General features: G+C 48.3%; 2 protein-coding genes across 7 annotated transcripts in view; both read left to right on the top strand.

Moving 5' to 3' along the window:
* The window catches only part of OLA1 (Obg like ATPase 1), a 69,555-nt gene extending 61,587 nt beyond the window's left edge, over positions 1 to 7,968 (top strand). For all 4 annotated transcript variants that reach the window (XM_032965701.2, XM_032965703.2, XM_032965704.2 and 1 more), the window contains exons 8-11: positions 4,194 to 4,334; positions 4,810 to 4,906; positions 5,937 to 6,059; positions 6,835 to 7,968. In XM_032965701.2, the coding sequence (XP_032821592.1) occupies positions 4,194 to 4,334; positions 4,810 to 4,906; positions 5,937 to 6,059; positions 6,835 to 6,936 (463 nt within the window). In that variant the 3' untranslated portion in view covers positions 6,937 to 7,968. The remainder of the gene's footprint in view (positions 1 to 4,193; positions 4,335 to 4,809; positions 4,907 to 5,936; positions 6,060 to 6,834) is intronic.
* Positions 7,969 to 10,425: 2,457 nt separating this feature from the next.
* LOC116948713 (transcription factor Sp4-like) lies at positions 10,426 to 20,715 on the top strand. 3 transcript variants are annotated; one of them, XM_032965699.2, is made up of 7 exons: positions 10,426 to 10,527; positions 12,596 to 12,708; positions 13,230 to 14,417; positions 17,269 to 17,488; positions 18,012 to 18,255; positions 19,495 to 19,694; positions 20,351 to 20,714. In XM_032965699.2, exons 1-7 carry the CDS (start codon positions 10,509 to 10,511, stop codon positions 20,671 to 20,673), a joined length of 2,307 nt encoding a protein of 768 aa, XP_032821590.1. In that variant the 5' UTR covers positions 10,426 to 10,508; the 3' UTR covers positions 20,674 to 20,714. The 3 variants fall into 3 exon arrangements, with proteins under 3 accessions (XP_032821590.1, XP_032821589.1, XP_032821591.1); XM_032965698.2 differs by lacking the exon at positions 10,426 to 10,527 and adding an exon at positions 11,039 to 11,241 and having other exon boundaries at positions 20,351 to 20,715; XM_032965700.2 differs by lacking the exon at positions 10,426 to 10,527 and adding an exon at positions 11,907 to 12,013.
* The last annotated feature ends 1,547 nt before the right edge of the window (positions 20,716 to 22,262 follow it).

The raw sequence follows: 22,262 nt of genomic DNA, 5'->3' as shown, positions 1-22,262 counted from the left end.
TCACGAGAACGCTTGGACAAAATTGACAAATGCCCGACGGCAGATACGAACACGTAATAACGTTATCGTGCTCTACCGTTGCTTTTCTTCATTTGAATAATCTTAACTAAGTTACCAAGAATCTTTCCGAATAATGGTGTGCGTTTAAACAAACTTAAGATGGCACGTCAATTTATTGGGGCTGCTTTGCCAACCGAGTGGATGGATCCGGGGACTGGCTGCCTTTGTCATCGGATGGAAAACGGTTAACCAAAAAAACAGAAAGCGCACTTTTTGTGTGTTTTTTTTTGTCTCCCGCCGCTCCCTATCATCTAGCGGTTGTTTCAGCAAAGCCACGCTCGTGTGGGTCAGTGCTCCCCACTGATGGATACTCCAGATGAAGCTTCATTATCGGTAGCCGCTTTATTACCCAGGGCTCTAATCCCCTTCCCTCCCCGCTGCCCGTCCCAGTGAGACAATAAACCGCGGCTCCCTAAATGAACTGCCCAAAACAAATCCAAATTACAAGCCGCACTTAAATGGATTGGAAGAGGCTAGTTAAGGCTCAATATTTTTCACCGGCGGAATTCCTGCACAAGAGCCGACGAGGGTGGGGAGACTGATTATTAGCGTGCTCGTTTGTCGCATCGCTGTCGTGTTGACGCTGTGGCGCAGGTGTGCCGAGTGCCGGGCTTGATGATTAAATTTTAACGGTTTGGGGGGGGGGGGGCGGCGGAGGAGGTGGTTGGAGCTAATGGCTCTGTTTGCACCGTGTCGTCGTGCAAGGGGGGGGTCTGGGGCGGCGCGACGAGTGGAGGGTACTTCCGCGGTAGTGGGGACGCAGCCGGAGGTCGGGCGGATCGGCGCTGTCCTTCGCCGCTATCATCAGTGGCAGCACTGTTCGTAATTTACCGTTTGGCCATTAGCATTGGTGTAAATTAAAGGCCGGCTTCGTCGTTCTAACAATTGCACCTTTTGCAACTTGTTAACTGCGCCAATTTGCACAACCGCTGTTTGTTACATCTGACGTCCGTCTGCGTCCGCGCTATTAATGGAGCAATCGCGACGATAACGGTGAAGTAATACGATGCAGTTTGGAGATAAAGAGTGTGTAAATGTAACCGCATCTCCAGACGCTGTGAGCACCAACATCACGTACTCCTTTAAGGCTCGGTCAACCCATGGGAACCGGGCTCACAGTGCAGTGAGCTAACCACCACGACCATGTCCTTTTCACCAGCCCACACCGACCAGTGTGGTGAAGTATGATTAAACAGTTTCCTTGACGGACACGACATGGGAGGTCTTCATCCAGCAGTTCATTGATAAAGGGTTGAATGATTACTATCATCGTGGTCGGGATAGATTTCTTTTTTTTGTTTGCTATGGTCAGGAGTCGAACCTACGTAAACGAGATCGTCGTGTAGTGCCCTAGCCACTGTGCCACCGCACTGCCTTTTTTGTTCTTTGCTTGATGAATACTTTGTCACCGTGAAAGAAAGAAGGATCAGGACAATTTGCCCAAGAGGCCTTCTACATTTCTTGAATGAGGCCAGTCAGCTGAATATTGATATATTCCTTTTTGTTCCTCAACGTTATTTTAAAAAGAAAACAATTTCCTTTTCATTTTCTATCTAGCCTTGTTATTTATCACGTTAGTTCACTGAAGCGGTGACATTTTACCACCGCTCTCCTGGTTAAGGTCAGTCGAGACAAATAAACGAGGAAGCCCTGCTTAGCAGGGGAGCTTGCGGTGATGAAACGGCCGCTTGGCGGTGCTGCCCCTCCCCGTACCTCGTCACGCCTGCCGTTCGAATGCCAAGCGCCCTTTTGGCCCCCCGTGACCTCACAATGAGAACCGGGGTGCAGAGGTCTCTCTTCATTTCGCTTATAAATCGATTCCGCTCGCCAGAGCAAGCTGTTGGTCGGTGTCACGCCTGCGCTGCACAACTCGTAAATCTCTACGGGGACGAGGAAGTGAGCCAGCGAGCCAGCGAGCGCGTGAATGAATGTGTGAGTGAGCTTCCAGGTGAGGGAGCTAGTGCGAGCGAAGTGAGTGTGCGAGCGAACGAGCGTGTTGAGTGAATGCGTGACTGAAGTGAGTACGCTCAAGTGATTGGGCGAGTGAGCGTGTGGGCAAGCGAGTGTGCGAGCGAGCGAGTGTGCTAATGTCGGGGTGAGCGAGGGTGTGAGTGCGTTTGCAGGTGATAGTGAGTGTGTTTGCGGGCGGAGGGAAGTTTTTTTTCCCAGCTTTTGTGAACCGTCGTGCGGTGTTAGGAAGAAGTTGAACAGCTCGTGAGCGTTGGGTTGGGATTTGAGTAGTCAGGCCAGAGGCACCCAGCCACCAGGCTAAATTGGACAGCGGGCCCCATTTCATTATTTGCACCAGGGCCCATGCCATCCAGATTAGGGCATGATATTATATTTGCAAGCTGTGTGATTTTGCTTGAATCCGCGTGCATAAACATGAAGTCTTATTTTGATTATTGTTGTATACGCACTGTGTGTGTAACAACAACAGCTGCCATTTGTCACAAAGTGGCGGCGACGTCAGCACAGCGCTTGTGCCAGGTGAGGTGTACTTGAGGCCACGTGAAGTGTCCAAGGCTCTCTGACAAGAGGTCATGGAACAGACCCAGGTGTGATAGGCTGACGGACCGAAATTATTGGTATACACACACACACTGTGAACGTGTGCTTGAATGTGACCATTCACTCATGAAGAGTTTCAAGTCAAAGTGCTCAACGGATCCCCCCGTACGCTTGGCGCCACCTCCAGGTGACCGCTGTCACTGCAGCGGTTAAACTAGTGAGCCTCGCCGAGAGCGGATGGGAGATCCACGGCCACTTGATCTTGAGCACCCACAGGGCACACGCGATCGCAATGCGCGCACTTATTATGACCGCTAGTGCCTGCGTGTGTTCGCTGTCTGGATATATTAACGTAATTTTGGCATGCTATACATGAAATGTATAACTGTACATTGTTATTTTTGTTCATGTATTACTTCAGTAACATTTATATCACAATTGTGCAACGATCAGTCGTGATGTAATTTTGGAGTGGCCGTATTATTTCCGACGACGAACCCCCTCCTCTTGCTTGTTGCCCAGCCTGTACCGTGTGGCTGTATGTGTGTGTGTGTACAGATGATCATCACTGGTGTGTGTGGAGTGGTAGTACAACGGTTAGCACGCTGCGCTATGAATCTGGCGCCCTGAGTTCGATTCCCGCTCACAGCCAACACTAGTGGCGATTATCCGAACCGACTCAGCCTCAAATGAGTACCTGGTGCGATGTGTAAACATCGCCACTGGGGAGACAAAGGCGGCCAGGTGTGGTGTTAGCCACCCACACCCTTGTGTACCATTCTGGCCTTCATAGGTGCTCGCTAACAGCACTTGCCCCTACAGTCTGTTAAGGCTATACGGGGGATCTTTGTCTTTGAGCGTATGTGTGTGTGGATACGTTTCGGTAAGCCTTTGACACTTCACGTGGCCCCAAAGTGCACCTGGCCTGGGCACAGGCGCCGTGGTGACCTCACCATCATGCAGTGGCGAATGGCGGGTATTGGTATATGTGTTTGTGTGAGGAGAGGCATGGGCAGCGGTAGTGACGTTGTTAGCGCACTGCATTGCTAACCCGGTGACTCATGACCAATAACAGTGGCAGATTTTTGAACCAGTCCTGGGCTTCCTCTAGGTCGATACAGCCATTAAAATGACCTCGTGTAGTGTGTTGTCTAGGCTTGGTGATAACCACGCGATTCTTGCATGCCGTACCCACCTCACTCAGCGTTCATTTATTGGTCTTTCCTATATCAACAGTAAGACCGAATGTAGAAACCTTGCCTTTTTAACGCTTTCCAAACTAAGATTTCAAATGTTTACGTGTTACCTCTGTCCATTCATCGACAATAATTCTCATAAACATGGTCCAGTATGAACGAACCTATATTGTAAATGCGTTTCGCTGATCTAGGGACTTTCTCTCTTGAAAACTGGGCAAATTAAACCAAAGATTTGCCCAAAGCTTGGAGAGACTCACTGGGTCAGGAGGATTGTTTTAAAATAGTCAAATGAATTTGGCTTCACAGCTACCCATTAGCTTCCATGCTGCTAATTAAACATTTTGTAAATAGATTCGCGCAGTCGCGAGATTTCCGAATTTATTGCGTGCGCGTGCTTGCTTGTGCATCTCGCTTGCGCCGCAGGTTGATCAAAATCAAGGAGTGGGTGGACAAGAACGACCCCGGTGCCGTGCTCATCCCCTTCAGCGGCGCGCTTGAGCTCAAACTCCAGGAGATGACGGACGAGGAGAAGGAGAAGTACCTTACCGAGGTCAAGACCACCAGGTGCGATCCCTGGGCCAGGAGTGGAACTGTGTTTCCGGGGGCCAGCAGGGGGCTGGGCATCCAGTGATTTATATCACGGTTGCAAAGCACAAGCCTGAAGGCCCAAAAAACGCCAGCAGTGACCAGCATTATTAAAGTTGGAATAGATAACAGTTAATAAGTTTCTTTAATTGAGTAAGGTTATATGAACTTCAGAAAAGTGATGTCGAGAGTGAATTCTAACATGGAGCAGTGCGAGAGAAGAGGCAGAAAGAAAAGTGTTGTGACCTGCAGTGTATTGGTTGAATATGGAGGGGAAGCCTTCATCTATGGCTGATGATTAAAGTACTATGTTTCCCTTTTAATCCATCTTTGCAAATGAATCTGAAGCTAACACGCTCCAGGGATGGCTTTGACATTGATGCCTGTGCTGTTGGCGGAGACATCGCGTCGTGTTTACAAATCTGCTCGCTCTTCTCCTCCCATGTCTGCCCAGCGCTCTGACAAAGATCATCAAGACGGGATATGCGGCCCTGCAGCTTGAGTACTTCTTCACGGCGGGGTCCGACGAGGTCAGGGCGTGGACCATCCGGGTGAGTCAGCCGTGCCTGGCCAAAGAGAGTGGTACAAAACAACGACCACAGTTAGAATTGACGTAGCGTCTAAAATGCAGTCGTGTCTCAAGACGCATCATGAACATAAAGAATAGACGCCAGGGTAGGGAAACATGGGAGAGAGGAGAGAGGGGGCAGCACTGCAGCACAACCCAGGTCCAAACAACAATGACGCCGAGCCCCAGTGACAGCCGGGACAGCACCCATTAAGTCCTGGGGTGTCCTTGGGGGGCCAAAGATCTACAATGGGTCCCAGGGCATCCTTGGGGGGGGGGGGGGGGTGGAGTGGTCCAGGGCCCATTCACCAACGAGTCCCAGAGGGGATCTCAGGGGGATTAATTGATTAAAATTGATTCCTGCACTGACCAGGCATGCATTGAATTGTACGTGTAAGAATCGATTGTTTACCTTAGGCTCTTTTAAGAAATAATAATTCGATAAAACAAACGAGACGTGTTAAAGAGAGGGTACAAATGCTACATTATGAGGGCAAAACAAACAAGATGGTTTAGCCCAGATACAGAGTACAAGGAAGTACATACAAGTCCTACAAACAAATCAGTACAGACCAGACGGATGGTATCCATACGACATTACAAAGGGGACACATGACACAGACAGTACAAAGAGATGGGTTTACACAAGACAGTGTGGACAAAACAATGTACAGGGTGTTGAGACTAATCGCACCTCCAATTAGCACAATTGGCTACGTGCGGTATGAAGGAAGTTCAACATACATGAATAGATGAGGGTGTGCTTACGTGGCAGTTGAAATTACTACACAGTCGAGACAGATGTGGAACGATCGTACAAATGAGATGGTACAGGCAACAGAAATATTGTATTCGCAGTTATAATCGTTATCTCAAATTATGACAATGCATGCAGTCGCTTCGTGTGTGGGTGGGTCGCTGCATGCTTCGTGAGGGAATTATGAAGGCCATATGGGGAGAGAACTGTGGCGAAGTTGATGATGATGATGATGCTTGCTTCCTTCCGCTTGCAGAAGGGAACCAAGGCTCCTCAAGCGGCCGGAAAAATCCACACGGACTTTGAGAAGGGATTCATCATGGCCGAAGTCATGAAGTATGACGACTTCAAAGAGGAAGGCTCAGAAAATGCTGTCAAGGTGGGGTTACCTTTTCATCTGGAATATTTATATTTAAATACAAGTAATAATGTGTCATCCCAAATGCGGGGGTTGACAGTCTTCGATCTCCATATTTTATTGTCCTTTGTAGCATGTTGCACTTCATCTGTCCTTGCGAACCAAACAACTTCAGTGTTGTGCAGACACCGATTTATTTGTCTCCATTTTTATATTTTTCCCACATGTTTCCAGCGATGCTCGAGTTCGCCAAATCCAATGGCCTTGCTTCCTAACAGAGAAAAGTCTCTCTCGGTTGTGAAGAGTGGCCATACACGAAACGTCACCTATTACATATACATGTTCCTCTTTACAGCAGCGTTATTGACGAATGTTTTGAGTTTTTTAAAAATCATTTGTGCTTGTGCACCATTGCCAAAGAATGGCATCCAATTATTGTGCTATCAAGTATTGTACAACGATCAGAGAGCACAACATCAATGGGACTCTTAATTTTTATATCGCACAATATATGCACGACGACACAGTATTTTTTGTTGTAATTTCCCCCCCAGTTTTTTATCCCGATTGTTCTATTACAACTCTTCATGTGAGAAAACGGTCCATGGAAGCAGATATCACAGAGCTACCTCTGAGATCCCTTCAAGTGACTTCCGTCGTGACGCTGTGCTGTAAAATAAATGCACACCAGTCACGCACAGTCACAATCCAAATGTTCACCGGTGCTTGCGGTCTCACATTTCCGACACCATGACAACGCTGCTCTACAATGCTTTGCGCACTGCTGCGCGTGCAGGGGGTTGGCAAGTACAGGCAGCAGGGACGCAACTACGTCGTCGAGGATGGAGACATCATCTTCTTCAAGTTCAACACGCCGTCGCAGCCCAAGAAGAAGTAAAGCGAAGAGGTTCCGCGTGCAGGCCCCGGCGCTCGTGCTCACGAAAGCCCCTGCTTGATCGCTCCAGCTCGCCCGTGCTCACATCCGGCCCTCCGTGACACAAACTTCATGGATTTCAAACTTCACGGACTCAAAATGTGCATGCAATGCATTTGTTTTTCGACGCTCGGCAGCGTTTTTAAAGGAAATTGCGTGGAACGAGTGTACGCGTTTTCTTTGTTTGCGTCGTTTACATCGTTGCCAAATTAGTGGCCGATACACTAGTCACAGGTTTTATTTTGTGAGGGTATATAATTGGTGGCATATCTTGTCGGCTTGGCTTAAAGGGGCACTTGCCTGTGTTTCTCAGTCCGGCATTGGTACAGCCATGATAAATAATGAGTGTTTAATTACTAAACCTGACGGTCTAGAAAGCATTTCTTAACACATCTAACAGTCACCCTGGCCATCCTCCCATTTGGCTGCAGTTACCACTGCTGTTATGGGATTTTATTTTTCTTGAAAAAGGGAACTCCAAATGCTATCTCTCGGGGTACACCGAGCAGCACACAGTGGCTGTAACAATCCGTTGAGTAGCTGAAATGACCCGAGTGGCTCGGAGATTGGGCATCCTTGCATGTGTTGTGGAGATTTGGGGTGTTTGACGAGGCTTGATGCGAATTTGGGTCAAGATCCGATCGAGGGGGGACCTCGACTTAAAAGATCAGCCCATCTTTTACGCTGGTATATTCACGTGAGTTTCATGCACCTACATCTCACTCACATTTAACAAAAATGACATAGATAAATATTGTGTGGCATGTCAAAAAATGATATCGGAAAACGTTTGAAATATATACCACGAGAGCTGCAATAAAAAAAAGACGATGCTTTCAGAGAATCTGCAGACTGGAATGGTGCCAACAGGCCAAGCAGCGTACATACAATTTGACGAAAATTCTGTAAAGCTGTGCTTTCTTGGGGCCCTCATCTTGAGGGGGGTACATCGAGACAGGGATGACCGCGTCTGGAAATAAAACAGCGATGGAAGTGCGTGCTGTGTCTTGTCCTCATTACATTACTTTGACCTCGATCGTAAAGTGGAGCTGCCACTTGACATGGAACGATTCAATGACCCTCCCACCCCAGTTGTCATGGTTCGTGGTTGCAAATCAGATTCGACTATTTATTATTTTGTTATCTCCTTTTTACCATTTCATTGGTATTTTTAAATTTGATTATTTCAGTAGTCTCCTTCCCTCAGCCTAATTATAACATTGCCCTATCATCGTCATTGTAATTAGCAGAAATTGTATATAATTATCAAGATCTGGATAACATGCACATAGCATACGTGTAAGAATGGATTTTAATCGATGAACCATTGCTTCATGACATGCATAGTTGCCACTAGATAACCTCCATAAAGATAATGTGGGAACGTAGGGAATATCCCCCGGTTTATTTCACTTGGGCATAAAAAGGTACAGAAGGCGTTCTTGATTTGGATCTCAAAAGCCCATTTGTCAAGCCACGTAAGAGCATTCATCACTGTTAAAGCTGCCTTTGTGAAACTAATCTCTTAAATGTTTAATACTGCACGACTTAAGCGTGCAGTCAAAGCACAGCTCTGACGATTAAGCCCGCTCTCTGGAGCAGCGATAAAAGGAGAATATGAACTCTTAAATGCACTGCTTCTCATGCCTCAAGAGGAGCCAGTTTTAATCAACCTCTGCATCTTCAGTGAATGTGCCTAGAGTTTTAATGCGCTGCTAAACACGATATTGAGCCGTCCGCATAGACACCACCACCATGTTCATTGCGGCGTAGTTAATGTGGTTTTTTTTTATATAAATAGCGACCGGCAAATATTAAAACCCCCGTCGACAAATGCTTGCGGGCTCATTCTATTTGACCATGAAGTCTGTCTTGACTGCCGGGAGCTTAGTGTCACGGTTTTTAACTGGACAAGCCAATATGAAAGATCTCTTTGGGTAACCTCTGCTAACCGTAATGAAATTGATGACAAACCAGAAGTGGCTGCACAATTAACTAAATCATTCACTCCGTCCACTAATACTGACGAATCTCGTCAGATCTTCCGAAGCTAAGCATTGCTTAGCCTGGTTTAGTGCTTGGCCGTGTGAGACCGCTTTAAATCCCTTTAATTTACTCCAAAGTATTGGGGATAAAGGAGTCTGATCTCGGCAGGTGTGTGTGTGTGAGACCATGGAGAAGGGATACTTGGGTGCTTGTGTGAGATTTCGCTCTTTACCAGCTTCAAGGCTGGGACAATCCATCATCAGGTTCACAATGTCTCGGGCCATAGCTCCTGAAGAGCAATAATCAAGGACGTGCACTTCGCCAATTGGACTCGCTGGACCAGAACGGAGCATACATATGGATATGCAATTTAGTGTGCGTTTGTGCAACAACGGGCTCCCTCTTTCTGGCTATGTTTCCATTGGAATGATACGAGTGAATGTGATGTTCTGCACATCTGCAATGTTTTGCATTACACTTTGCAGAAACGTTCGCTTGCGCTGGATAGCGAATCGACATTTACGAATTGGGGTAAAGTGTATTTTGGAGAGTTGCGCAACAAAAAATTTATATGACACACGTTTGCATTGAACTTTATTGTCACTTGTTATACAGAGAACTAGTGATGTTTGACCGCTTGAGGTTTTGGAACCTTTGTTCAGCAACCATAATTTAAAATACAGGATTAAACATTAGCAATATATGGAAGCAATTACACTGAATCGGTCAAACTGAGAATCAGTGATCAAATGCAAACAAAACACAATTGTAATTGATTTGAAAAATAAAAATTTTTAGATTGTACAAGCTTATAAAATAATTCGGCTGAACTATTACTTCATGCCCGGAGTTGGTTAATTTGTATGCATTGTACTGTAAATGGACGTTTGTTTAAAAAACAAAAAAGTGCGGTTGTATTGTATTTAATATCCGTCAGGGAGTGTGGCAACCTTGAGCATTTCAAGCACGAAGTTATGGTTAATTTAATGTGGTGTTTCTAGTTCCCCCATAGCGTGAACAAGGAATAGGGGGATATTGTATTATATGTTGTATTGGTTCAGGCGCTGAAGGGCATTTGCGGGTCAAGGGCACAACTCGTCATCATCGGCCACGAGCAATCCGCTGCCGTAAGGAAGCCGTCACCAAGTCGCCCTCACTCCTCCATCGTGATACAACGATGCACCCTACACGAAGATTCTCGGTTAAAAAAGAAAAATAGAATCTAAATCTTGGAACGATGGAAATCTCGATTACACTCCGATATGCGTCTCTCGTGTAAGGCGCCACTTTAACATTGAGCGACGCCTCTCCGTCAGTCATCGCTCGTGTCACGTGACCCCTCATTCGGAAATTCCCTCGCGCCCCCCCCTCCTCAGCATTCCCGCCCTTTTAGCCCCCCCCCCCCGCGCTCAAGGTCACGTGGTATCCAGCCCGTGCCTCCTCCACCCCTCCCTCCCCGGTCACGTGGTCGGAACCACGCCCGGTTAAGATCGCGCTCCTCCACCCACCTACGCGGGCTTCCGGCGGCGACGTCACATCTCCAGAACCGGATGTCCGGCCATAGATCACGTGAGACTCTAGGCTAATCCTCGTCCGCTAGGCCCGTGTGTAACGCGCGCTTCGGGAGTCCTCCGCGGTCACGTGCTCTTCTAGGCCAAGCCTCCGTCGCCTAGACCTGATCGCGCGGGTTTGTTCGGCTTACGCCTCGCGCGCAGACCTCACGCGGTAAGCCGGGCCGGCGTGGAAGGTTAGTCCACCCCCACAACCGAGCTCTACGGGCGAGCGTTACCGGACTCGACCAGCTCCGCCCCGCGCGCGCGCGATCATGTGGCTGCTGACACTGTAGGGGCTACGGCCTTCGTCGCGGGCGCGCATCTCTACAGAGTACAGTATTAGAGCCCCCCCCCCATACCACCGCCCCCTCCCCAGCCCCGCCCTCTGGTGGTCACGTGGTGCCCTGGCCGAAGCCTGGTCACTAGGCCCGTGGTTCCTCTCCAAGCTCCCCCCCCTCTCTCTCTCGGTCACGTGATGAGACCAGTCACGGCGTCACGTGGTGCAGGCTCAAATTCAAATCTGGCCCCCCGCCCCCCTGGTCACGTGGTTGTAACGACTTTTCGCCCGCCTCCAACCTTTGCGATTCGATAGGTGCTCAAAGTGTACAGATTCGATTTTTAAAAATCGTACAAATTACGGAGGGGGGATGGTGTTGCAGGCCACTACGTGAACCGATGCAAATACACATGAATCATACGCGCTTTATATGTAACGCAAATCGATCCATCGGTAATGCTGAGTCAATATATACACACACTTTGGTTCTTTCGGTAGTCACGTAGGTATAAAATTATATATATACACAATTCAGCTCTCACCCACGTAGCGTGTCACCCTGCTACCGTATACTTCGGATAAGTTGCTCCAAAAAGCAGGATTCGGCATTGGGGTGTATTGAAGTTACAGTATACAAATCTGTTGACGCACAATGGGATTTTTTTGCACACTGCGTTGGTGTACGGTGCTTTTTTTAGGAATATTTTTTGCTGGTTTTTTTTCCATTGATTTTCTGTTTGCACGGTCACATAGTCACTTTAAGATGTTTTTCTTGTTCGTGTTTTTTTTGTTAAGGTTGCACCCGATTCAAGAGCCGAATGGCTCACAGGGCTATACCAAAATAAACTGAACAACCGGGTAATTAAAATTCAAGATTCGTCACTAACACTGCCTAAAAAAACACGTGCGACGTTTGGGACAACGGGCTTTCACGGCAAATAGGTACTGTATTCTAAATTATTATAAACTTTAAAACAAAGTGTGGGGGGGGGGGAAGGGCATGTGCGCTTTGTGCACGGAGAATACGGTCACCCCTCCCCTCCTCGCGGATCACGTGGTGCCGTCAGCGGCGTTCCAGCCGAAGCCTGCGCAGCCAGGCCGCGCCCTCCCCCCTCTCGCGAGCTTCCCGCCCAAATCCCCCCCCCCCCGCCGCACCCCCCGCGCGGTCACGTGGTGCACCAGGCGAGGCCCGCGTCGCTAGGCCCGGGCGCGGGCGGTATGAGCGGTAGGCGAACCCCCCTCCTTTCCCCTCCCTTGGACCGGGGAGACGCGGCGAGCTTCGTGGCGAGCTTCGCGGCGCGCGCGCGCGCACTCCTCACCCGCTTATAAACACCGCCACCACCATCAAGCAACCACCACGCACGCACGCGCCTAACAACGCACGCCCAATAAAACACCGATCGTCGCGCCGGGTTGAGGTAAACGTTTAGTTTTTTTTTTATAATACACGCGTATAAAGCCGAGAGGTGCATTTTAGAGGTGGTGGTGGCTGGCTGGGTGGGTGGGGGAGAGATGATATAATATCGGCGGCGAAAGAGAGAGCGTGAGAGAGACAGTGGCGTAGAGCGCGCGCGGCGCGCCAAAATAACAACGGCGAAGGCGGAGGTGGCGCGAATTTAATAAATAAAGGAGTCTGAGGCGAAGGCCATTTTCCCCCGCAGGCAACGCGACGCGGCCGCGTTGTTGCCCTTCCTCGTCGCGCTTTCGCCCCACGAATTCGGGCCGTCGGCGCGGGCTTTCGGCTTGGTCGCGTCGTCGGTAACGTGTCGTGATCGCGGCGTCGTCGGCGTTTTGTCCTGTCGCGTAGAGCCGGAAAAAAGCGAGCAAACCACGACGACGACTACTACTACTACACCCAGCGCTGCGAGTGCCACGGCCGACGGAAAGACGCCGCAGTCGAACCCCACAGCGAATAGCCAGGTGAGCGAAACCGCGATCCGTTCGCGCGAGGTAAACTGCAACAACCGAGGGGTAAATCTAGTGACGGCGGGTGATGTCGGTGCGGCGGCGGTGACTGCGGCAGAGTAAAGCGGAGGGCGCGGGGCTGAGGGAAATCCTCTCCCGCCGATGGCCGTCCCGGCTCTCGGGCCCGGCCCCTCAGCACTCCTCCCTCGCCGCCGTCTCTCCTCCCTCTCGGCCTCTCCTCCCTCCCGCTCGCCCGCCCACCCACTCACCCGTCCCGTGTGTCTCTCCTCCCTCTCTCCTCTCTCTCCTCTCTCATCCATGCCTGCCCTGAACACCGCCCCCCTCGGCCGCACCGCCCCCCCTCGCACCGCCCCCCTATTCCCGAAAAACCGCCCCCCACGACCTCGCGTGGCCCTGCGATGATCCATGCCCCTGCGATGATCCATGCCCCGCCGTCTCAAATCCCATGTGGGCCTGCGCCTTTTCCCTCTCAATCTTCCTCCTCCGTCGTCTTCTCCCCCCCCCCCTCCTGGCAGGCCCAGGACGCGCAGGCGTCGCCTCTGGCACTCCTCGCGGCCACGTGCAGCAGGATCGAAACGCCCCCGAGTGAGGCGCAAGCGGCCCAGGCGCAGGGGCAGCAGGTGCAGGTGCAGCCGGGAGCTCTGAGGATTGTGGCCGGCCCAGGCCAAACGCTTCTGCACGCGCTGGAGCTCACTCAGCTCGCCGCGACGCCCAATGGGTGGCAGATCATTGCCTCCCCGACCTCGGCCGGGACGGCTCCTGCGTCGTCGTCGTCGGCGGTGGCGGCCAGCGGCAGCACCACTGACGTGCAGGCCTCGTCCGGCGTGGTGCAGGTAGCGTCGGGCCAGAGCGGCACCGAATCGATGCTCAAAATCGGCCCGAGCGGGCAGCTGGTGGCGGTGGCGCAGCAGCAGTCCCAGCAGCAGGCGCAACAGCAGCCACAGTTCGTGCAGTATCAGGTCCTGCCACAGCTGCAGACAATAGATGGCCAGCAGATTCAGATAATGCAGCAAGATAGTCAGATACAGCTCGTGCCGGTGAGCCAGACACAGACCCAATCGACCCAAGGCGGCTCTGGTCAGCAGCCTGTGCAAATCAGGCCAGCTGGAACGAGCTCCGCGGGTGGTACGGCCACCACGGCCACCTTTCCCGTGCAGATCCAGGGCCAGATTGGCCATGGCTCGCAGCAGATGCAGCTCATAAACTTACCGGTCGGCGGTAGCAACAACCTGACTTTCACGTTGCCGCTGTCACTGGGCGGAGGCCCTGCGCAGAACGTGACAGTCGTCACTGGGGCCGCTTCGGAGCAACAGGCAGGTGGCGATGCTGGCGTCAGCAGCAGCGCCGCTACCTCGGCGGAGGGTGGCAGCTCGTCGGCCATCTACACCACGGCTTCGGGCACCTCGCCGCACGTCACCATCTCGTCCATTGACTGCGTGACGCCCATTTCGACCGCCTCGCAGGGCCAGCAGCAGGTGCAGTTGCAGAACCAGTATCACCTGCAGCAGCCCTTCCAGCAGCAGCAGGTGCAGATGGTGAGCGGGCTGAGTCCACAGATGCTTCAGGCCGCGCTGCAGGCCGCCTCGCTGTCTGCGCAGTCGCAAGATCAGGGCCAGCAGCCGTCCACCTTCCTGATCCGCACCCCCACCATTTTGCCATCGGGGCAGATCGGCTGGCAAACCATCCAAGTGCAGAATATACAGGTGAGCTGAAGCAAGCTGCTATTATTATTATGGTGCAGCGCTGGCTGAATGATAGGGGCGTTGGGGAGGGAATATGCACACAACGTATGTAACCACTTCCTTGGTTTGTCCTGTTATCATTTTTATGTTGAAGTAGGCACATTCTTCGACAAATGCTTCATACCTTTATGCTTCCTGATGCAAATCAGTTGGCACACCAACTCATGCCACGCAAGCAGTAGTCACTTAAGTTTCCAGTTTTCTCTTTTTTTATTGAATAAGTGTTTATTCAAGTTAAAAAGGCTTGGAAAGCAATTGGATGGATAAGATATCCATTACAAAAATATTCCATGAGACCAGGCACATTTACACCGTTTTTATTTATAATTACTCTTTGGTTCTTTCGATAAAGTCACGTAGAAGGGGAACTAATTAAATAATAGAATACGACGTTTCGATTGCAACACAAGCAATCGTCATCAGGTAGAACTAAATTGAGAGAGAAAACACAGACACGGAGACACAGACAGACACAAGCAGAGAGAGACAACACACAGACTCAAATTTAGTTCTACCAGATGACGATTGCTTGTGTTGCAATCGAAACGTCGTATTATATTTAATTTATTTTCTTTCTACGTGACTTTACCGAAAGAACCAAAGTGTAATTCCTGCAGTCACGAAAGCTTAAAATCAAATTTATAATCAATTGAACAAAATTTTTGAATAATTGGAGTAACTTCTCCTTAAGAACCCAGATGGTGTCAGTTGTTTACAGCACCAATTTAAAAGTGTGATTAAGGGAGTTTCTGTGTCTGTTAGCCTACAAGTACACTGGGATATTTAACTACAGGAAAGCGTATCTGGTAGCACATTGTGTTCTTATAGTAAGCAGTTTGGTGCGCTCACTGCCTGGTAAACATCACCACAGCGAATGCTTCAACAATGTTTTACCAACAAGCATTGCTCACCTTAGCAGGATTCACCCAACCCTGACACCCCCTAACCCTTCATCCACCCAGCATACCATCGCACGGAGTGGTTGACCGTTATCGCCATGGTAACCTGCACACCATTGGCCGGGAGGCACAGCTGGGCCCTCAGGTGTTGGGGTTGGTGAGGATTTGAAGAGCGGGTGGCCAATGAGGGTCCGAGGGTCTGGTGGCACAGCTGCACCCCGAACTGCATGCTTACTCCAGAACTAGGCTTGGGCAGGAAGGACGGGAAGGCGCTTTGAAGTTGAGAGTTGCAGCCCCCCACTCGCCCCCAATGCTGCTTGACCTAAGTTAGAAAACAAGCATATGACCCCAAAGTGACCTCTACACCCCCAGGGCCACATGCAGGAAATGAGCAGTACTTGTTGGAACGCTTGGGGACAGTGGGGGGAGAGTCGCACTGCAAAGATGTGCAAAGTTACTGCATATATTTTTTTCACTTAAGGTTTTTTTGGCAAATGTTTAAAATGACAAAATGTCGGCTTGGAGGGAATTATTATAAAGTGTTTCCATCGCTTCCTCATAGTTTAACTTAATACATCTAAATGAGTATTTTCTTCCCAAACACAATTTTGTGCTTTTATGGAAATGTGTACACATCATTATTTGGGCAGTTAATTGCAAGTTCGTGGGGGGAAAAATACTTCAAACTCTTAGTTTAGCAAGCAATCACAGGGCTTTCTTGCTCCCATTTTTTTCACTATCAGCAAACTTTTTATGAGAGCAGCACTGCCTTGGTATGTGACCTTTGCAAGTGTTTTTTCTCACGTCTTTAGTCAGTGGTCGTTCTTATCAAGCACAAACATGCCAAGGCAAATCGTCTTCTTGTGCTTAAGCATAACAGGGATGACCTATGCATGCAGTGACTGGTGTTCATTGCCGATGACTGATAATAAAAGATTTGTGCAACTGCATTGTGTAAGACCAAACCGAGGCTTTCAGTTTGAACTTGTGAAATGGATCCAGTTTAATCGTGCAGCTTAGGGCCATTGCCTTAATTGATGGGTCTGTTTTAGAAGGTCATGTGACATGAGATGTTGATGTTCCTTCTCTGATACTGCTTGGCTAATGAAGCATACTTTAATGTGCTACACTTTTTTAATGAAGTTTGTCGAGCCTAAATTACTAGGAAAAAAAGTTTCCACTCAATTTGGAAGTGCAGCATTAGTGAAAATGTAATGTATTCATAAATGTGTGCATGTTCCCTTAAATTTTAGATTTTAAGGCAAACTTTTGCACAAGACCACATTGTAAACCTGTGTGTGTGGACTTTGGCTCATCCCTTTATACACACAAGTATACTGTTATTCTCATCCAAGGTTATTTTGAGACTTTTTCAGAAGGATTCACAGGAATAAATTAAATAGGTCATTGCTTCGAATCCACCACGAGTAATGAAATGCATTATCCAGCTTTCCCATTCATGGTTCTGTTTGCCCATCCTTTGTTCCAAAGAAATTATCATTGCCCAATACAAGAAATGTGACAGTTCATCAATTATCATCAATGATTGGGGCTCATGAGAATGCATTAAGTCATATTCATAATTTATTATGCCCAATTCATACACGTTTTCACACTAATATATGGCTGTATATGTTAATACAATAATATACTATACACGTACCACAATAGAAAAAAAACATGTATTTGTAACCACAGTTGAATACCTCAAGTTGTGAGAGTTAATTTAACTTTTTACCCTACTACGTGTAGCCCAATATATCTTGTTCTGTTAAAAGGCAGTGTCAATGAAGATGGTGTTGTGGATTTTCTATTTGTGACTCCATAGACCCGGTCATTAGTAGTAGCTGCTTTGCGAGTAAGCAGCAATTCCATTGTCTGGCATGTGCGTGCATTTACGTCTTGTCCCACAGGGCCTCCCCATTAGTGGTGGTGGTGGGCAGGCCATTGCACTGGCGCCCGTTCAGGCCACAGCCCAGACTGGCGCCGGTACAGCTCCGCAGCAGAAGTTTGTGCAGACGGTGGTGCCTATCGGTGGGGCCACCACCACCACGGGCACGTCACAAGCATTGGTAAACTCGCTGGGCACTGTCGGGATCCAACTGCAGGGGACGCAAGTGTCTACTGCTACAGGTATGCAAAGTGGACCGTCATATCACATGTGGGTGTTTTAATTGCATAGAACTCTAGGAAATTCTGTGCATATGGTCAATGCAGTGCAGGAATTTATGGTGTTAACATTGTAAAATACAGTTTGATGTAAGCGTGTGCATGGAACAGTATTGTTCACACAGCACCATGATCCCGGTTATCTGTTTATGGCCGTGATGCACCCGCACCATTGGCTTTTGGTATCTGAACTTAGCCTGCAACTACTATAGGTTGGACTTGGCCTTAAACAAGTTTCTGGTGCAGTGTCAAAATCAGCACTGGAGTGACAAAGGTGGCAAGGCACTGCTGACCAACCCTCACCCGTTATGTAAATTGTCATTGACTATACATAAAACATGTTTTAAGGGCTCATGTGCCATTGATGTCCACACACTTTTTTTTTATTCACAACAGCAGCCCACAGTTTTGGCAATGGTAATTTTTGCCGACTTTCCCAAAAATGCCTGCATGAACAAGCGCGTGAAATTTGGTCTACGCCACGCAGGCCAGACGCTGACGGCACAGGACAGCGGCTATCCCAAGTGGCAGTTGAGCTCGCAGCCTGTGACCATATCCGGCGGACAAGGCGGGACCAGCATTTTTGCGCTGGACGCCTCCCAGCTGGGGCAGCTGGCACTGGCAGACGAGAGCGGTGGAGGTGGCGTCAGCGGAGATGCGGTTGAGGGAGAGGGCAAGCGGCTGCGGCGGGTGCCTTGCATGTGCCCAAACTGCAGGGACAGCGAGGGCAAGTGAGTTTGGGGGTGGGGAGTTGGAGGGCGTGGTTGCTTAAAAACTACGGCTCGCATTTCCATCACACCATTTGTTAACAAAATGCAGTTTTCTATCTCATTCTTGCTTGCTTTAACTGCTGATAGCGATACTGACAGTAGTTCCTTGTTCCTGCCTCTTGAGAATGGCGCTGTCTCTGTTGCTTTGTTCCAGGACAAAACATTCTTGAGCATTTGCTGTCTATCCTGTCTTGTGGCATTTGTACTGTCCTTATAGTGCTCGTGGCTGACACTGCGCCGTGTCCTGCCTACAACATTTTCTTAATTGTCAATATGTCTAATGTTCATTTATTCTCTCATACGTGCGTTCCTCATTCTGTTTAATGCAATTCAAAGCGTGTCTTTTTTACACACTTTAAGCTTTTCCATTTTCTTTGGCATTCATGGTTTTGATCTATGTCAACAGCAGGTAATGTCCACTTGTCTTTAGGCACATTTGTATGTTGCTTTTCATTATCAAAACACTTCCAATTCATTTGTCTGCGTCTTTATCATCATTTTGATCTTGATTCACCTTTAAAAACTGATCTAGATATACATATTCTGCTATTTTCCAGTTGTAACTTGTTTAGCTCATTAACCTTTCACCCAACTTTGCAAACAGTTAAATTAAATCATTTCCTTTTTAAAATTTACCATTGGTTAATGAATATTAGATGGTTAATACACGAAATTTAAATACCTCAATAGTGTATAATTCCTGAATATCTAAAAAAATACTAATTTGAATACTTGGCCTGTAAACATGTGCGTATGATCTATTTACGAAAATTAGAGAACAGAGTGATGGTTCATTACAATAACGACCACGAGAGTAAAGATATTTTTAGAAAAGGCCTTTGCCGTTGACCACATAGTGCTATCAGATCAGATTCTATCAAAGATATGAATTTGAAAAACCTTTTGTAGACTATAAAAAAGCTTTTGTAGACTATGAAATGGCATTTGGTTCAGCGGAGATTGATGGAGTCTTCCAAACTCTCGCAAACCGAGGCACTGTTAAACCATATACATTGTGAAAATGCAAAATAGATTTGAGACTAAGATTGCATGAAGTAGCAAAATACAATTAGAAGAAAAGTTTGGCATGCAGGCTGTCATAAATGGCAACACTAAAAGTTACCTCTTCAAAGCTGCATTTAAATATATTTGTGCTATATACTGCTGTATAATGTGTTTTGCTCGCAATTTTACTTGTAGGGTCACCGGAGAAGCCGGACAGAAAAAGCAGCACATCTGCCACATAACAGGCTGTAGCAAGGTGTATGGCAAGACGTCGCACCTGCGTGCTCATCTGCGCTGGCACTCGGGCGAACGGCCTTTCGTGTGTACCTGGTTACACTGTGGAAAGCGTTTCACGCGCTCTGATGAACTACAGCGGCACAAGAGGACGCATACAGGTGAGGTGTTGTGTTGCTGAGCTGTTTGGTGTAGCAGAGCGAGCATGGCCTTTGCCCTATGCTACTTTTGCTTACTCGTTTTTACAAATATAACACGAAAGCAAAAAGTATAGGCGTATCCATTTATAGATACCCCACAATCATGTGGAGGGAAAAAAAAGAAAACATTTAATTTCTGAACCTCCACATGTCTGCCACCAATGTGACTATACAGTAATCTCTATAATCAACTAGTCCCTTCCGAGTGCTGTCCCGCAGGCGGTACACCAACACCACCACACTCGAGGCATTAAGCAGTGACATGGCTTAGCGGTAGCCTATTATTCACTACTTGTTGCAGAGGTTCTTAGCTTGAATCTAATGGCCACCCTGATGAATTATTGCTGCAGGTGTAATAACCGTAACAAGGGCTGTCTGCTGGGAAGTGGAAAAGATCCCCTCATGTCATTCACAATAGTTGGCCATTGTGTGCCAGTGGCAGGGTGTACAATTTTTATTTTTCATAATTACTATATATATAATTGGCAACTGGCAGACTAATATTCCAGGTCACTCTTGCAAATGGGAATATCCTGGTCTCTGAGTTCTCACCTGGTTGAAGATATGAAACCTCAAACACGACTCCTTCCTCCCCACGCCACCACTTTTCTCTTCAGGCGAGAAGAAGTTCATCTGCTCTGAGTGCTCGAAGCGCTTCATGCGGAGCGACCACCTGTCCAAGCACATGAAGACTCACTCGGCCAAGCGCGTCGGCATCTCCGGTGACGCCGACTTGGACCCCGAGGCCAAAGGCGACACAGAGGTGGAGGGCGATGACGGCACCCGCCCCACGACCGTCGGCGACATCCTGGCGGCCGCCGGGCTGGTGACGCTCACGACCGTGCCGGCCGAGCTCATGATCGCCACCTCCGTGGCCACCACGCCCGAGTCGAGTCACGACCCCACCAATGGCGGCGGCATGTCGGGCACGGACGGCTGAGTTGGGGCGGGGGGCGAACGGGCGGGCGGGCAGCGCGCGATGCCACGGGGCTGGCGGGGGGCAGGCAGGGGAAGGGGGTTGGGGGGGGGGTCTGCGGAGGCGCGAGGAGCGATTGGGTTCAAACGATAGTCGGTGCTCGCTCGCTGGCAAAATACGTCTTGTCAGTACAGATCGGTATGTGAAAAGATAACGAACATTCCCACGGCAACGCGTCCTGTTCGTGGCGAGTGCGCAGCACAAGCTGCCCAGTTTAACCCTACTCCGGTAAAACTAAATCGGTCAATAAATTACACCTTTAGTAGTTCACCTCCGCTGTATGCGCACAGTAACAATACGTGCAGGTTATGACATTCGGAGACAATGTTCTGAAATACTCTGCAGTGGTTGCGTTACGGTTGGCCTCGGTTGTGTTGTGTGTTTTGGAGATGGGTTATAGCCGGTAAGATGAATTTTGCAGGAGCAGTCCCTCCAATTTCCCAAAACACTTGGTGTGCTTTTCAAACGAGAGTTAACTCTAAATGTCTCTTGCATTCATATAAATTGTTCAGTAATAAGAGCCTCTTGGCAGTTTTGAACCTGAGCGCACATTGGCCCTCCGTAATTCTAGCAGCGACTCCAAAACCCAAGGAAGTTTTGTGCTAAGAAGTTTGTGCTTCCTATGCCGTCTCGCCAGGTGTCAGGGTGTCACTCTCGTGGTCCCCGAACCGGTTGATTTTTGCATTAATATTGTTAGTTTAAGTTCCCTTTGTGTTTTATTTACCTTTTTTAGCATAATTTTGTTAAGTTGCTGTATTTTATTTCATTGGTATCTTTAATCACAAAACCCCCTGTTGCTCTCAAATTGCCCACACTTCCACAGTAGATGTGTAACGAATATTTTTCTGTCTCCGTAGGTTGTCACGACCATATGTGCAGTCCTTTTCACTTGTAGTCGATGCTTTATGACCATTCATATTGGATAAAACAAGCAAAACACGTAATGTCATAAAACTGCTACTTAGTGAGCTTATTCATAAAATAAAAAGTTTAAAAGACGTGTTTTTATGCTCTCACTGAGAGTACAGGAAGATCTTGACATTTCAGTTGACTGGCCTTATTCAGCAAATACTGAGGTTTACAGTCATATTTGTCATTAGTGATGTTTGGTGGTAGGGTGGTATTGGATTATGAATCCCCTGGGCTTCAAAAAGTCGTTATGTTTTGAAAAGTGTCAAATACATTCTAGAAGTAAATATGCAGATTGAAGTGTAATGAGCTCTCATGTTAACAACTTAAAATGACTTGCGTGCGTAGATTTTGGCGCATACCCGCGTCTACACATTTGGCAATTTAAAACAATTGCATTCCACAGCCTCATTCACACGCGTGTAGGATGCACGGATACACTCGCTATGCAGGACTGCTTTTAAAAAAGCATATTCACATTGACAGTCATAAAATACAACAGGTTTAATCAGGTCACATTTTGCCAACTTTTCACATGTCCACACAATGTATAACTAAAGTGTAATTATTTTCTGAATCTGCAAATTTCCGTAAAAAATGCATTCAAACGGCTTTCAAATTCTGATGACTAAATACACCCCAGT

Source organism: Petromyzon marinus, chromosome 34, assembly GCF_048934315.1.
Source record: "Petromyzon marinus isolate PM22_M1 ecotype Great Lakes invasive population chromosome 34, UKy_Petmar_22M1.pri1.0, whole genome shotgun sequence".
NCBI lineage: Eukaryota > Metazoa > Chordata > Hyperoartia > Petromyzontiformes > Petromyzontidae > Petromyzon > Petromyzon marinus.
The sequence above is the reverse complement of the archived record's forward strand: the minus strand, read 5'-3'. Positions and strand labels throughout refer to the sequence as shown.

Coding starts and splice junctions, on each gene's coding strand:
- LOC116948713 (XM_032965698.2), top strand. CDS start 11,187: ATGCAAATACACATGAATCATACGCGCTTTATATGTAACGCAAATCGA. Junction 14,418..17,268: donor TCCAAGTGCAGAATATACAG/GTGAGCTGAAGC, acceptor CTTGTCCCACAG/GGCCTCCCCATTAGTGGTGG. Junction 17,489..18,011: donor GCAAGTGTCTACTGCTACAG/GTATGCAAAGTG, acceptor TACGCCACGCAG/GCCAGACGCTGACGGCACAG.